Raw genomic sequence first — 14,131 nt, forward strand, 5'->3', positions numbered from 1 at the left:
AGGTAGGTGCAGGCTACAGTAATTATATGTTTTGCTCTATTTGTCTTACAGATTAGAACTATAGACAAAGTGCAAAAGCACACAGTTCAGGATGAAGACGTCATCAATCTGCATACTGACTTTCCCTCAGTGTGAGAATTACTGGTGGACAAGGGAGATAAATCAACTTACCCATCAGCCATTAAGTGCTGGACATTGACATGCTCTGAAACAGCTCCAGCACCCAAGTCACCACCACAGGACTCAGTATTTTCAGCAACTCCCTCTACCTTACCTCTTGGGGTTCGACTTGATTCCTATTGTGGAACAGTGAGAGACAGAGCTAACAAACAGCCAGGTTCCCTCTCACTCAACAGACATATGGACAGGTTACATGGGTCAAACATCCTGTAATCCATCCCAAACTGATGATCCTAATGATATCCTTGCAACATGGATGGTCTATTTCTGTTGCAACCAGCTAGGACATGTACTAGGGATCATGACGGTCAAAACATCAATATTATGGGCTCAATCTATAACAGCCCGATATCCAGTATGTTGAATCCAACTTTGCAGACATTTGCAGGGACCCGTCAAACAAACCCTCATACCACCTCATTCAGCAAGATGATGCCAGGATTAGTTCCTCATGCCTCAACGAAATTCGCTTTGCGATTTCTCTCCACTCATGGGAAGAGGCTCTTTTCTTGGCGACTGTCTTGAAGTCAGTTTCTAACTGAAGGCATTTTACGAGTTTAGTGAGTAATAAACCTTGTCACACTTTGCAGCTAAGTCTCAAGCATTACAAGGGACCTTAACTTCACCTTATGCAACCAAGATGATGTTGCTTGTTCTACAGTTCTGTCATCTATTCTATACTGTCTGATGAAACAAGATTCAGACTTCTTAGTCTCCATTGAGGACATTTTCCACCTTTGACCTCCAGAGTTTTGTCCTTCTCCCACTCCATTAACAACCTGGACCAGAGCTCCGGCATCTGCTGATCTTATGTTGGAATGGAAGAGTCCGGCTTCAATTACTTCTGCAGTCTGGGAGACATTCTGACCTGACTTCATCATGAGTTCTACCTTTGCCACACACACCTCTCTTTTGGAAACCCCAGCAGTTGAAATTGATATCCCCACTTCGGGATGACAAAGCCACACTCCAAATGTATGGATCAGATGGCCTTTGATGACACGTGGCAGTTAATGTGCAATATCATTGCCATGGCTTCGATGTTGGACTTTTGTTTCTAAGGCTATCTTCCACCAATTGGAACATGGCTTATCTTCTAGCACTCCGAATTCCTCAGACATGCATGGAAGTTGGTCTTAAGAATGGCCCAAGTACTGAATAGAACTGCTCAACATACTTTGGCCAATGCCATAACCACATCTACAATTTACAATTGGTGGAATGTGACTCAGATCTCTCTGACTGCACTTTCCTGAGGGACCACCATATGGCCCAGCTAAGGGCACAACCTTTACCCTGTAACCTTCTTTTTTACAGCCATATTGAAGAAGTCCACAAACAAGACACCCAGGAGACCAATTTCCATCCTTTCTACAAACACAGCATCGATAGAGGGATAGTACAGGAAATCAACAAAGGGACCCAAGGGGCATTCTTAGGACATGAACCTCTAAAACTGTCCTATCGATGCTCTACCAAGCAAAAGCCACAGTTCTCGCATACCAAAATGGATATAGCACCGAGGGTCCTATAGTTTGTTCCAGACTTTTCTTGATCCCAAAAGCAAACAATACTCTGCATTTGGTCAATGACTTAAGCACCCTCAATCAGTTTTTTCATGCCCTTTGGTTCTCAATGGAAACACCACAGCGCCATTTTGAATGCCATTTATGAGGAAGACTTCACCATCAGCATGGATTTAAGTGGCATATACCTTAATGTCCCTGTTCACAAGGCTTCAAGAACCTTCCTGCAGTTTGCCTACAACATCATATCCTATTTCAGCGCACTCCCATTGGGGCTAAAAATCAACCCCTAGGTCTTCACTCATCTGATAAATTGAGTAATGGTTCATGTCCGGACCATCAAGTTAACTGGATGACATCCTGCAGAAACATCAGTGAGTTAGATCTATCAAGACATAATAACCCATCTGGACTTCTCGTCAACAAGGAAAAATCCAACCTAGTACCCTATCAACAATTTGTGGCCACAAAAAGCCTTGTGCATGTGTTATTGTAGCAGCAGATCAATTGTCTTGTTTTAATAGCAATTTTTGTCTAAAGACATCTCACCCTGTAAAAATTGTGCATTATATATATATATATATATATATATATATATATATATATATATATATATATATATATATATATATATGTAATTGTAGAAGGCCTCATGTGCATGAAAGATTGGTCAGTAGACCAAATGAGCTTCTTCTTTAAATAAAGTCATTATTATTGTTAACATTGATTTCATTTACAGTTCTGTTTAAAGAATGTTTTGTAATATGAAGATAAATAATGGATTAAGAGTGTGACTCTAACCACTGCCCTGTTTATTTTATAAAATATCCTTTGTGGTCAGCTTTTTCACTATCATTTAGTTTATGAAAATGTACTCTATAGGTCTCGGTTAGAAGAAATTATCTTGTTTGAAATACAGTGCTTAAATCCTTATACTTGTCACAACAAAGCTGCATTTCTAAAAATTAATGGTTTACATCTCAGTTTTGTATGTTTTGATGGACTGTCTTTAGTCCTGCCTTCTGGTACTTGATTATACTTGTTTAGTTTTCAAGAGCTGAAGAGTAGCTAACTGCATTGACTGGTACCTGGTCTTAAAGGGCATGTCAATATCATAAACCTGTAACTAGTAAAATCTGCATCTCCTGATTAGGTAGTTGTGTAGCGGAGTGCATTGCCACAAGCATATGAAGCAGAGATGGGCATGGTGCATCATGGGAAAGATTTACAAAGACAGATGATGCTTGTTTATCTGCAGTCTCATAAGCACCATAAATGTGGTGCAGTTGTCGGTGAACTATCTGCTCAGACACATATTGGATATTCATGTCTCCATGGGTACATTTAAAATGATGCATATTGGCAAATTGGATATTTATTTGTGCGTGGGTAAATTTAAAACAATGCATATGCATATTGGATATTTAAGAATGCATGGGTACAATTGATGCATATTAGCAATTTGGATATTCATGTTTGCATGGGTACATTTAAAACAATGCAAATACATATTGGATATTAAAGTATGCATGGGTACATTTAAAACAATGAATATTTGCAGATTAGTTATTTAGGACTGCATGGGTATATTTAAAACTGCATATTTGCAAAATGGTTATTTAAGACTGCATGGGTACATTTTAAAATAATGCATATTGGCAATTTGGATATTTATGTTTGTATGGGTACATTTAAAATGATGCATGTTGGCAGTTTGCATATTCATGTCTTCATGTTTACATTTAAAACAATGTGTATGCACATTTAAAACTGCATATTTGCAAATTGGTTATTTAAGACTGCATGGATACATTTAAAACTATGCATATTTGCAAATTGGATGTTTAGGTCTGCATGTACACATTTAAAACAATGTTTGGCGGATGTGTCATTGGTTCAGGTGAACCAATTTTTAGATAACCTAGGTAATCAATGCTCAGCTATACAAGGAGAGGGAAAGATGAAAAGAAAATAAAGATATTCAAAATATAGTAGTCTTTATTTGCATATTAAATTTGTACATAATACGAAAGTAAAATGGGAAGCATATATGATGAGTATTATTAGTCAGATAAAGGAAAAGTTTAGTTAAATAAAGTATTTTAGAGATTTCACAACCTAATAGCTTTAAATAGAAAAAATATGTTCACAAGTGGTGAAAACTAGAACAACAGTTTATATCTTAAAAAGATGGATATATCCACAAATTGTTTTTTGTTGTGTTTGTGTTCTCATCCTCACAAACCATAACCAATTAAAAAATAACTTTTTTTAGTGCATTACTGCAAACCCACAAATCAATAACACAGGCTGTTCAAGAGAAGCATCCACAGAAAGATTTTTAAGATAAATGCCAAAAGCAGCCATTTTAGACTTGGATTCACAACAGTTTATTATCAGACATAATGCAAGATGTGTTTTGGTAAAACACGCCAATACAACTATCCTTTCAAGAGAAATAGCCAAAACAAAATTTTCCAAAAGGCAACTACAATGGCCTTATAAGCTGGTGACAATTTTAATTTTTTACCACTTACATGTACTGGTAGCAAGAAGTATTCATGAAAACCCCATGTCCATACCACTTACTAGTAGTGATAAACCTAGTAGTGATAAACGTATTTTTAAGATGCCTGTATGGCAGTCATGTTGGAAGTCAGAACAGACTAGTTTTTGGTTTTGTTTTATGGCACAGCAACAAATGAAGGTTATATTATGCAAAGGCAATTTTAATAAAGTGCTTTGGTGAGATACATGCCACAGTAACCAACCCAAGTTGATTCAATGGTAGAATCTGAACCCATACACTTTTGGTTCAGAGTAAACAATACCAACCACCATGGCTACTAATTACATCAGACCAACTTCTCATGGTCAGATTCATTTGGATTAAGATTAATGAATCAGGATGTAGGTTCAATCGGGAGAAGCAGTTATAATATGATGTTGGAGGTAAGGTCAAAAATCATTTTAATTTGGGACCTCTCGCTACATCTCAGAAGTCTTGTAGTGAAAACCCCATGTCATTATAACCATCCATTCAGGTGGAGAAGCAAAACCACGATTTTCAGGATGGCCAAATATGGTGACCTATTGGAGGTCAGATTGGAACCGTTTTTATTTAAGACCATTTACATATCAAAGGTCTTTCAGTAAAATTCCAATGTCAGTAGGACCATCCATTCAGGAGTAATGATAACAAGCTTGCCAAAATGGACAGCATGGTGGCCATACAGGGTGTGATACTGGCACAATTTTATCTATAGGTAAGCAGTCTTTCAGTGAAAGTCCTATGTTGATATGATCATACCTTCAGAAGGAGTAGCAATAATGAGATTTTCAAGATGGTCACCATAATACTGGCACCTTTTTTTATTCAGATCATCTACAAATCCTGTTTCTTTTAGTTAGAACCCCAAGTCAATATCACCATACATTCAGGATGAGTAGTGATAATGAGACTGCATGGTCACCATAATAATCATGTTGGATGTGATATTGATACCATATTTGTTTAAGTCCCCTGGCATAGCAAAAGTCTTTTAGTGAAAATCCCATTAACTATGACCATCTTTTCAATTGAGAAATTTTGACAACCAGATTTTCAAAATAGCTGCTGTGGTGGCCATAGCTAATGTTTAAGGGACACTATTTTCGTTTAGGACTAATTTGAGCTCGGGCTGAAACTGTGTGCCAAATTTGATGACTTTCCTCCATGTAGCTTGAAAGCAGTAGCAATAAACGACCAATGGATGTACAGAAGCCAGTCCATTGCAGAAGTTCCTAAGTAGAGCTACAAAAACCTCAATAAACTGATTTCAATGAATGATGCTACCATTGCTTCCATCAGAAAAATGACTAACATGTCTTTCTTACGTTGGATGTATGCATGACAATAAAATCTTGCAATCCAGTACAATGTAAAATATCCAAGGAATAACATTTCAAAAAATAATGAAGCTGTCAATGATGGAGTTACATAAATTTGAACATGTATATATTTTACAGGATTTTTTTTTACAAAAAAATAAAAAAACTTGGTCCTTGAAACAAAATGTTGATTTTCATACACGAGACAGAAATAGGACATCACATCAGCATTACTGATCATTAGATTTGCTTATAATCAGTAAGATTTCTTATCAACATAAATTTTAGGCATTTTAAGGCAAGTGAAAACAAAATGAGTTTATTTTTTTGTTAATATGTAAAATTATTATTTAAAAAAGGCAAGTTATAAACATGAATCAGATTCTGATGGCAATTTTACAATCATGATTAATATGAATCGGGATACTGTCAGTTACATGAACTAGTGAAATGATGAACCCATAAAAATATATCCAAAATATGAACAGTAGACCATGACAAGTATCCATGGAAATTCGTGCTAATAGAAATACTCCCAAAAATAGGAACAGTAAGTCATGACATGCTAACAGAAAAATGAATACAGCATACATCTAATCTGATGTAATTGATTGTCTATTTTATAATGTGAAAATTCAGTCCCATTATCCATGGCACAAATTTAATTCCAATAATAATCTGATTCACCAGCCATTTATTGTTTAACAAATCAACAAATCACACTTCAGAAACATGCAAATGTCATTACAAACATTTGTCAAATTCCAGCTATGAATAAATATAACAACATCTATAATTTAACAAGAATTTTAAAAAAAAATGACATTACCATTTAATATATATTAAACTGGAAGTTAGACTTTCCTAAGTGTCCCTATGCAACATAGTATACATGATGTAACCAGCAAAAACTTGAGAGAAAACCATACATACATTATTTGGCTAATTGTAGGCCTGATTTAATTTTCATTTCCTGACTAACCAAATATTTCAACTCCTTTTGAACCATCTAAGTATGGATCAAACCTTTCCAAACTTCTCATATTTATAAACCTGCTGAATTAAATGGCCCCAACAGTTCCAATGCAGGGGAACTTTCAATGTAGCTTGTATATACTATCTGATAACTGTTAATTGCAAAACTTTGAAAAATTAAAAGCTTTTCATCCACACAGCAAGTGCTGATTCAGCTCTTTTACACATCCTGAACTAATTGCATTAACTGGAAGGCATATAAACCCATACTCCCTGCATCTGCCAGCTTCAGAATGGCATTATATAATTGCATTTTATATCAACCAGTATTCCCTGCATCTGCCAGCTTCAGAATGGCATTATATAATTGCATGGTATATCAACCAGTATTCCCTGCATCTGCCAGCTTCAGAATGGCATTATATAATTGCACTGTATATCAACCAGTATTCCCTGCATCTGCCAGCTTCAGAATGGCATTAACTTGATCCAGCAGGAATTTTTTATCTTGACCTTCCTAAAATAAGAAATTCTATAAATAATTTATGGTAAATCATTCCTTTGTGAACATCTCAATATAAAAGACAATACTCATCAAGGAAAACATTCATGAACCATTTAGGTTTACTGATATATAAAACTTTTATATAAATGGCATTGCTAAGACCTATGTAAAACCGTACCACTGTCCACTGAAGATCTGTTGTAGAAAGGTTTCACTGTGTACGTGTACAGTAAGTAATACTTCTTCTTGCAACCACCTTGTACAGATTAAAATTTCTTCAAGTCTGAGGTCTCACACTCATAAATGCTGTTATCAGGCTCACTCGTTTTCAAGGACTCAAGCCTGATGGACTAATATTTATTTAAAGGAAAAGGTTTCTAAGAACCAAATATCCAATAGAAATATTGAGGACATTTTAGAGGAGAAAAAAAATTAAGAAGTCAACACTAAACATCAAGACATACAATGTTTAACTTTTCAATCAAGGTAAAACACTGTCAGCATTTCCCTCCATATTACACAATACATGTACCATCTTAAAGGGTAAAGTCCGAGGTCACAAAATAATGTTATATCTGCAGATCTGCCAACCCTGACGAGTCCATCTCAGTAAGGCAGTTGATTTTTTTTCTCCATAAGATTGACCAGTTTTCAGTAATGTGTAACAAAATATCAATACCTGCTACTGTAAAGCTGGAAAACATAATGAAAAGTTAGACGCAGCAATGATAAACATGTTCAACTGAAAAGTTTGTAATGTATGCGTAGACTCTATTGACCACTAGTACAGTTACACAAACTTTAGTTCCAAACCCTATGCAACTCAGTAGCTTGTTGCTATCTCTCAACTTGACATAATTCTTGGAAATTCTTTTTCCATTACACATAACAATGACAATCATGTCTCCTGCCACGAGACGTGCTCAAATTGGCATGTGATGCCCAATAAACTTAATTGTGTCCTTTCCAGCTTTTAGTCACAACAATCTGAATACTTCTTTTTATTCTTCTGTGTTGATTATTAACCCTTTTCTAGAAGCTTGTTTTCCCTTTCATCTTTAACATGCTTTCATGTAGACGCTTTGCATGAACAAATAGGTGCAGTTTAAAGCATCTGGGGTGCTGCTGTAAAGTTAGTCTGGTTCTCTGACCAATTTCACTAATTCTAATATGAAACCCAGATCCTAATCAAACACGGATGAACCAATTATCTGGATTTTTAGGCAACAATCATTTTCCGCAGTTTTTGCTTGTAATTTTTTAAGACTTACACAAAACTGTAAGGGTTGGCAGGTCTGTATCTGGTTAAGACTAAGCAATGTATACACTAAAGTACACCAGTTTACAATGGTATTTTTTTCTGTGGTATATGCCACGATACTTTTTCACTGTACTGATACCTCAGTAGTTTCCATCAGTAAGGGATGTATGGAAATTCCCAAGCAATCTAGATACAACTTAAATATTAACAGTGACTTTTCATTATTCATTATTGGTGTCAAATATAATTCTATTTATGATCCTTTATTCACATCTTTGACAACTGTCATGTATACCTATGTCATGGCCAAATGAATCGTGAGACAGATTGGGTAAATTCCAACTTAGATTAATAAAAACAAACACACACAAATTTTTTTTTATAGCTTTTCACTAGCATATGTGAATGTGTTAAGTATATTTATATATACAGTGGTACCTCGGGTTACGAACACCTCAGGTCACGAACAATTCGGGTTACGAACAACAACTTCGAAAAGTTTTTGTCTCGGGTAACGAACAGTGCCTCGGGTTACGAACGAAGGCGAGAGAGAGAGAGAGAGAGCAAGGTTTAACGTTGGAGACAAACGATCGCGTACAGTACAAACGAAGGCCACGCAGTACTAACATCGCTTAGTGACAAGAAACTCATGAAACTAATGATTCAGAATAGCAAACAAAGTGACAAATTTCCCATGATTGTTTTCTTGGTAAGAAAGATGGACTAAATCTTTTTTTATTTTACACTGAATTTATTTGGTTGTTTTCTTTCTCTTTATTTAATACGTGAAGTACACGTATTCTTTGCGTTTTGTCAGGTAAATGACCGGATGTTAATAAAAAAGAACGATTCTTTCATCTTGAAACGGATTGTCTCTATTTCATTGATTTCAACGTTTCGGGTTACGAACGTTTCGGGTTACGAACCGAGTTCTGGAACGAATTAAGTTCGTAACCCGAGGTACCACTGTATATATTCCTTTGTAAAACTGTGAATCATCCTACAATTTTCAGAAGCACGCTTGTTTTCTTTCCAATCTACAATTGTAAAGACCATTAAATATTTTGTCATTTTTGCATAAATGTGTTCAACATTTACTGGCCCTCTCTGATAAATATCTTGCCTGGGCTTTGGCATCCCACCCAAAGTTTCCACACCTACTATATCAATAGTGTAGCTAGAAAATTGCAGACTTCTGTATCAACACTTTCATATTTTTATCAGCCCTATGTCTTTCATTGATAATCATACATTACATTCAGCTTTAAGACAAAAAGGGCAATAACTCTAACTGAAATTGTGGTATCAAAATGAATTGCCAAGATGTGCGTCTTCAGATATGGCCATAAAATATACTAAGTTTCATGGTAATCAACTGAAAAATTCTGAGATTAGTTGTGTTCATAAGATTTTGTCTTACATGACATTTATCTGCAAGTCATCAAGGGCAAAACCTCTTATAAAACTGGACATGGTGATTTGTTGACATATGCATCTTCAGGTAATGACAATATTATTTTCAAAGTTTCTTAGTAATCTATTAAAAATTCTGAGACTAATTGCATTTGTAAGATTGGGTGTTAGACGGAAGGACAGCCATGAGGTTTTGCATATACACTTTACAGAGGATGGGTGATAGATGGAAGGACAGCCATGAGGTTTTGTATATACACTTTATAGAGGATGGGTGTTAGATGGAAGGACAGCAATGAGGTTTTGTATATACACTTTACAGAGGATGGGTGATAGATGGAAGGACAGCCATGAGGTTTTGTATATACACTTTATAGAGGATGGGTGATAGATGGAAGGACAGCCATGAGGTTTTGTATATACACTTTATAGAGGATGGGTGTTAGATGGAAGGACAGCCATGAGGTTTTGTATATACACTTTATAGAGAATGGGTGATAGACGAAAGGACAGCCATGAGGTTTTGTATATACACTTTACAGAGGATGGGTGTTAGATGGAAGGACAGCCATGAGGTTTTGTATATACACTTTATAGAGGATGGGTGATAGATGGAAGGACAGCCATGAGGTTTTGTATATACACTTTATAGAGGATGGGTGTTAGATGGAAGGACAGCAATGAGGTTTTGCATATACACTTTACAGAGGATGGGTGTTAGATGGAAGGACAGCAATGAGGTTTTGTATATACACTTTATAGAGGATGGGTGATAGATGGAAGGACAGCCATGAGGTTTTGTATATACACTTTATAGAGGATGGGTGTTAGATGGAAGGACAGCCATGAGGTTTTGTATATACACTTTACAGAGGATGGGGTAAAATGAGAGCAAGATAAGAAGCGGAATATTTTCCACAGTGCAACTCCTAAATATGAAACCAAATTACTTAACAATTCATTGTTTCCTGTTTCATCCATCAACAACGGTGGGACTAGTTGTATTGACAAGAGAGTATATCAGGCAGTAGAATGGCCATGAGGATTCCTATATTCTCCTGCTTTTAGGGGCTGGGGCATAATGAGAACAAGATCGAGAATGGAAACTTTCCATGTAGTAACCCTTGAATGGCAAACCAAATAATGAAACATTTCATTTTTTTTTTTTTACTGAGCAAAATTTTGCAACTACTTGGGAAATGAAATCAAGAGCAATTATTATAATATTCATAAATGGAATAAGACCATTCTAAACAATCCCTGTTTATTCATTATCATATTACTACAAAATAAATAACCATTGTCTTTTCATATATTTATTTGATCAATAATGAATAACAATTACAAAGCTAACACCAGTTATTCTTTTGATAGCAATAACAATAATGCTAATAATACTGGTACTCATGCGCTTACAATCTGAAAAAGGACCATTCTTCAATTTACCATGTACAATACCAAACTTAGACCACACACTAACAGACCATTTTTCATTATGATATTCATGCCTATTGCTCAGTAATTGTGCCAAAAAAAAAAACAACCTATGCTTAAAAATTGCACACCATATTTACAAAGGCTAAGTTTATTTCTTCACTAAATTCCTCCTATTTTCAGAACATTTCCCTACTTTTAGAAATGGTTCCAATGGTCTTAATTGGGATTTTTAACATTTTTAACATTTTTGTTAAGCACACAATTTTCATGAATTCAAAAGAGACAACTAAATTTGCAAACTTTTTAATTATATTACCATAACTGCACTATACTACAACTATACACTTTTCAAACTTAAACCATGTTGCAAATACGTCAAACGTAATCAATTCACAAATAATTAATAACTCTAACACTATGATTGACAGATGTGTTCTGCCATTATTTTAACACACAATATCACCCATCTGCATCTTTTCTGTTATTTTTGTCAAAAATGGATGACTTTAAAGAAATGTATAAACAGTTTTTGTTATTGTGATGAGCACTGCATGATCTCTTCCCATCCCTTGCCAATAATCTATCATATTTATTTTTGATGTGAAAATATAACTTTTGGAGTCAAAGTACCCGGAGTTTACTGTAGTTGGGGTTGATCTTGGTAGAGGATCTGTTTATTATCACCTTTAATGTTAACATTAGAAACTGATGTTCACAAATAAGCTAGAGTTGAATCACTAAGACTTGGGGGCCCTGAGTGGTCTAAAGCGCTCTCCATTACGGATCACTGCCATCTCATCTCTGTCTGCGTGGGTTCGAGTCTCAGATTCGGCCAATGTGGGTGTGTGAGAAAGCTTGCCAGTAGCTTCTCAAGGGTCGGTGGTTCTTTCCGAGGATTTCCCGGGTTCTTCCTCCACCAATAATACTGGCCGCCATGTATAGCCTATCGTGTGCTGAAAAATGGCGTTAAACCCTACAACAACAACAACAACAATAACAACTAAGACTTGAATACAGTTTCCTCAAAACTTTAAAAAGTTTCAGAAAGTCAGTCTATATGTTTATGAAAATAATTTCTGTCTATTTACTTACCCACCACTGGTTGTATGATATTTCTTATCAAATTGCAAAAACAGTAAAACCTGTCTTGAAAGACCACCTCTTTTGCCAAAAAAATTATGGTCTCTCAAGACAGGTGGTCTCTCATAATAGGTCACAATGCCATATAATCAATCAGTTTGGGCATTGAGAGTGTGGTCTCTCAAGACAGGTGGTCTCATATAGCAGTGGTCTTTCAAGACAAGTTTTACTGTATATATATTTCTTTACTGCATTTAGAGAGGCGCCCAAAGTCAGACAAGTACATGTATAGAAATGACACTCATTTCCCTTACAGGGGTCACACTCACCAATTTCAGTTGGACTGTCAACAACTGTTCCCTTTTCTTGTATCCCTGCCCCAGTAACCAGAAGTAGTACATAAGCAGTCTGAAAGGGAGGAGAACAAAGTCAATTAATTTCAGCTATATATCAGAGGCAACTTGACAGTATAAATAGCGATGACAGATTATGTATTACTGATAAAAGCTATATTTCATGTATTTAGAACTATTTATTGGCTGAGTATGAAGCTAAGAATACAAGTAACTCATTTTAAATTGGATTATATGAAATTAAAGCCAGATTATCCAAAGAATTTTATTCATGTAATCGACAGCCTGGATATGAAAATTTTATTAATTAAATATGTTTATTTTTTGTCCAAATATGAACAAAATTTATTCACACAATTAAACTTTTGGATAATAAATACTTTTCTTCAATATTTTCAGCCTGGGTACAAGGACTTTTCCCCAAGCATCAGCAACATGGGTACAATAAATCTATGGATAACATGGTCTGGTTTGATGTATAAAAAAAAGCAAACATATATATTTATGTATACATGTAGTAGGATTTTATCAACTTTACATTTATGTAACTTAACTGAGAAAATTATGTATGAGTTGTTATTACATTAAGAGAAACTTTTATGAATTTTATTTGTCAATAGCCAGTATATAAGATTCCATATTTTCAGTTCTCATAGGTGTACAAAATTTTGGATGGGGTGATCCATATCGGAGAGAGCTTTAGACCACTCGGCCACTCAGGGGCCCCTTTCCTTATTAAAACACAGTAGTTAGGATCACCTGAACATATTATATACTGAACCATGTTAAAGTGAGAATTGTGGTACGTTCAGAAGCTTGATATAGTGAGAACACTGCTGTATTATGGGAACTATCCAAATTTGCTAAATAATGATGTTTTGAAAGGAAAAAAATATAACACTAAGCTTCACCTTGTTTTCTTCCAACTGGTACTATTAAACATTGGTATGATTTTCATCACTGGTTCTATTTCAAAATCGCATTATCACAAAGTGTGTTAAAGCATGGGACAGCTATATGTAGATTTACTATGCATGTAAATACATAAAGATCAGACGATTCTGAAAATGACAAAGTCTCCACTATTACTGTTAGTGTAAAGTAATTTAAAAAATTAAATTGATGAATTTGAGCATGAAAGAAAAGAAAGTCTGTGACTATGGCATCAGGTAAAATATAAATGAACTCACACAAGCAGTATCATTACAGGAACCAGAAATCCTACAGTTCCAAAGAAAAAGAAAATATCTCTGGCAGTATTTGGCCAGGACTTGATGGTCAAACTGATTGTATCAAACATCACGTTGGTTGTGTTGTCACTGTACACTCGGAATGGTCCACAACTTTGTGATGGGGGGACACTGTAAAAAAACAAATAATAAATAATGCATTCCACCAGAAAGCAATAAGATTCATTTGAATGGTGCTTTGTTTTAGTTCACTATAATGACAACCTTTAGGGAACAACAGTCTTCTATTGGATGCATACATGTGATTTTTACTGGCAATAAGCCAAAATAAAATGATGCAG

At 35.3% G+C, this 14,131-nt stretch overlaps 1 protein-coding gene across 5 annotated transcripts in view; it reads right to left on the minus strand.

Moving 5' to 3' along the window:
* Positions 1-3,686: 3,686 nt before the first annotated feature.
* The window catches only part of LOC149803114 (transmembrane channel-like protein 7), a 111,553-nt gene continuing 101,108 nt past the window's right edge, over positions 3,687-14,131 (minus strand). For all 5 annotated transcript variants that reach the window (XM_089952722.1, XM_089952723.1, XM_089952724.1 and 2 more), the window contains 3 exons: positions 13,791-13,961; positions 12,577-12,655; positions 3,687-7,068 (listed from right to left, as the gene is read on the minus strand). In XM_089952722.1, coding sequence (XP_089808848.1) covers positions 6,991-7,068; positions 12,577-12,655; positions 13,791-13,961 — 328 coding nt within the window. In that variant the 3' untranslated portion in view covers positions 3,687-6,990. The remainder of the gene's footprint in view (positions 7,069-12,576; positions 12,656-13,790; positions 13,962-14,131) is intronic.

The sequence above is a fragment of the Sinohyriopsis cumingii genome, chromosome 3 (assembly GCF_028554795.1).
Source record: "Sinohyriopsis cumingii isolate HCF-2022 chromosome 3, ASM2855479v2, whole genome shotgun sequence".
NCBI lineage: Eukaryota > Metazoa > Mollusca > Bivalvia > Unionida > Unionidae > Sinohyriopsis > Sinohyriopsis cumingii.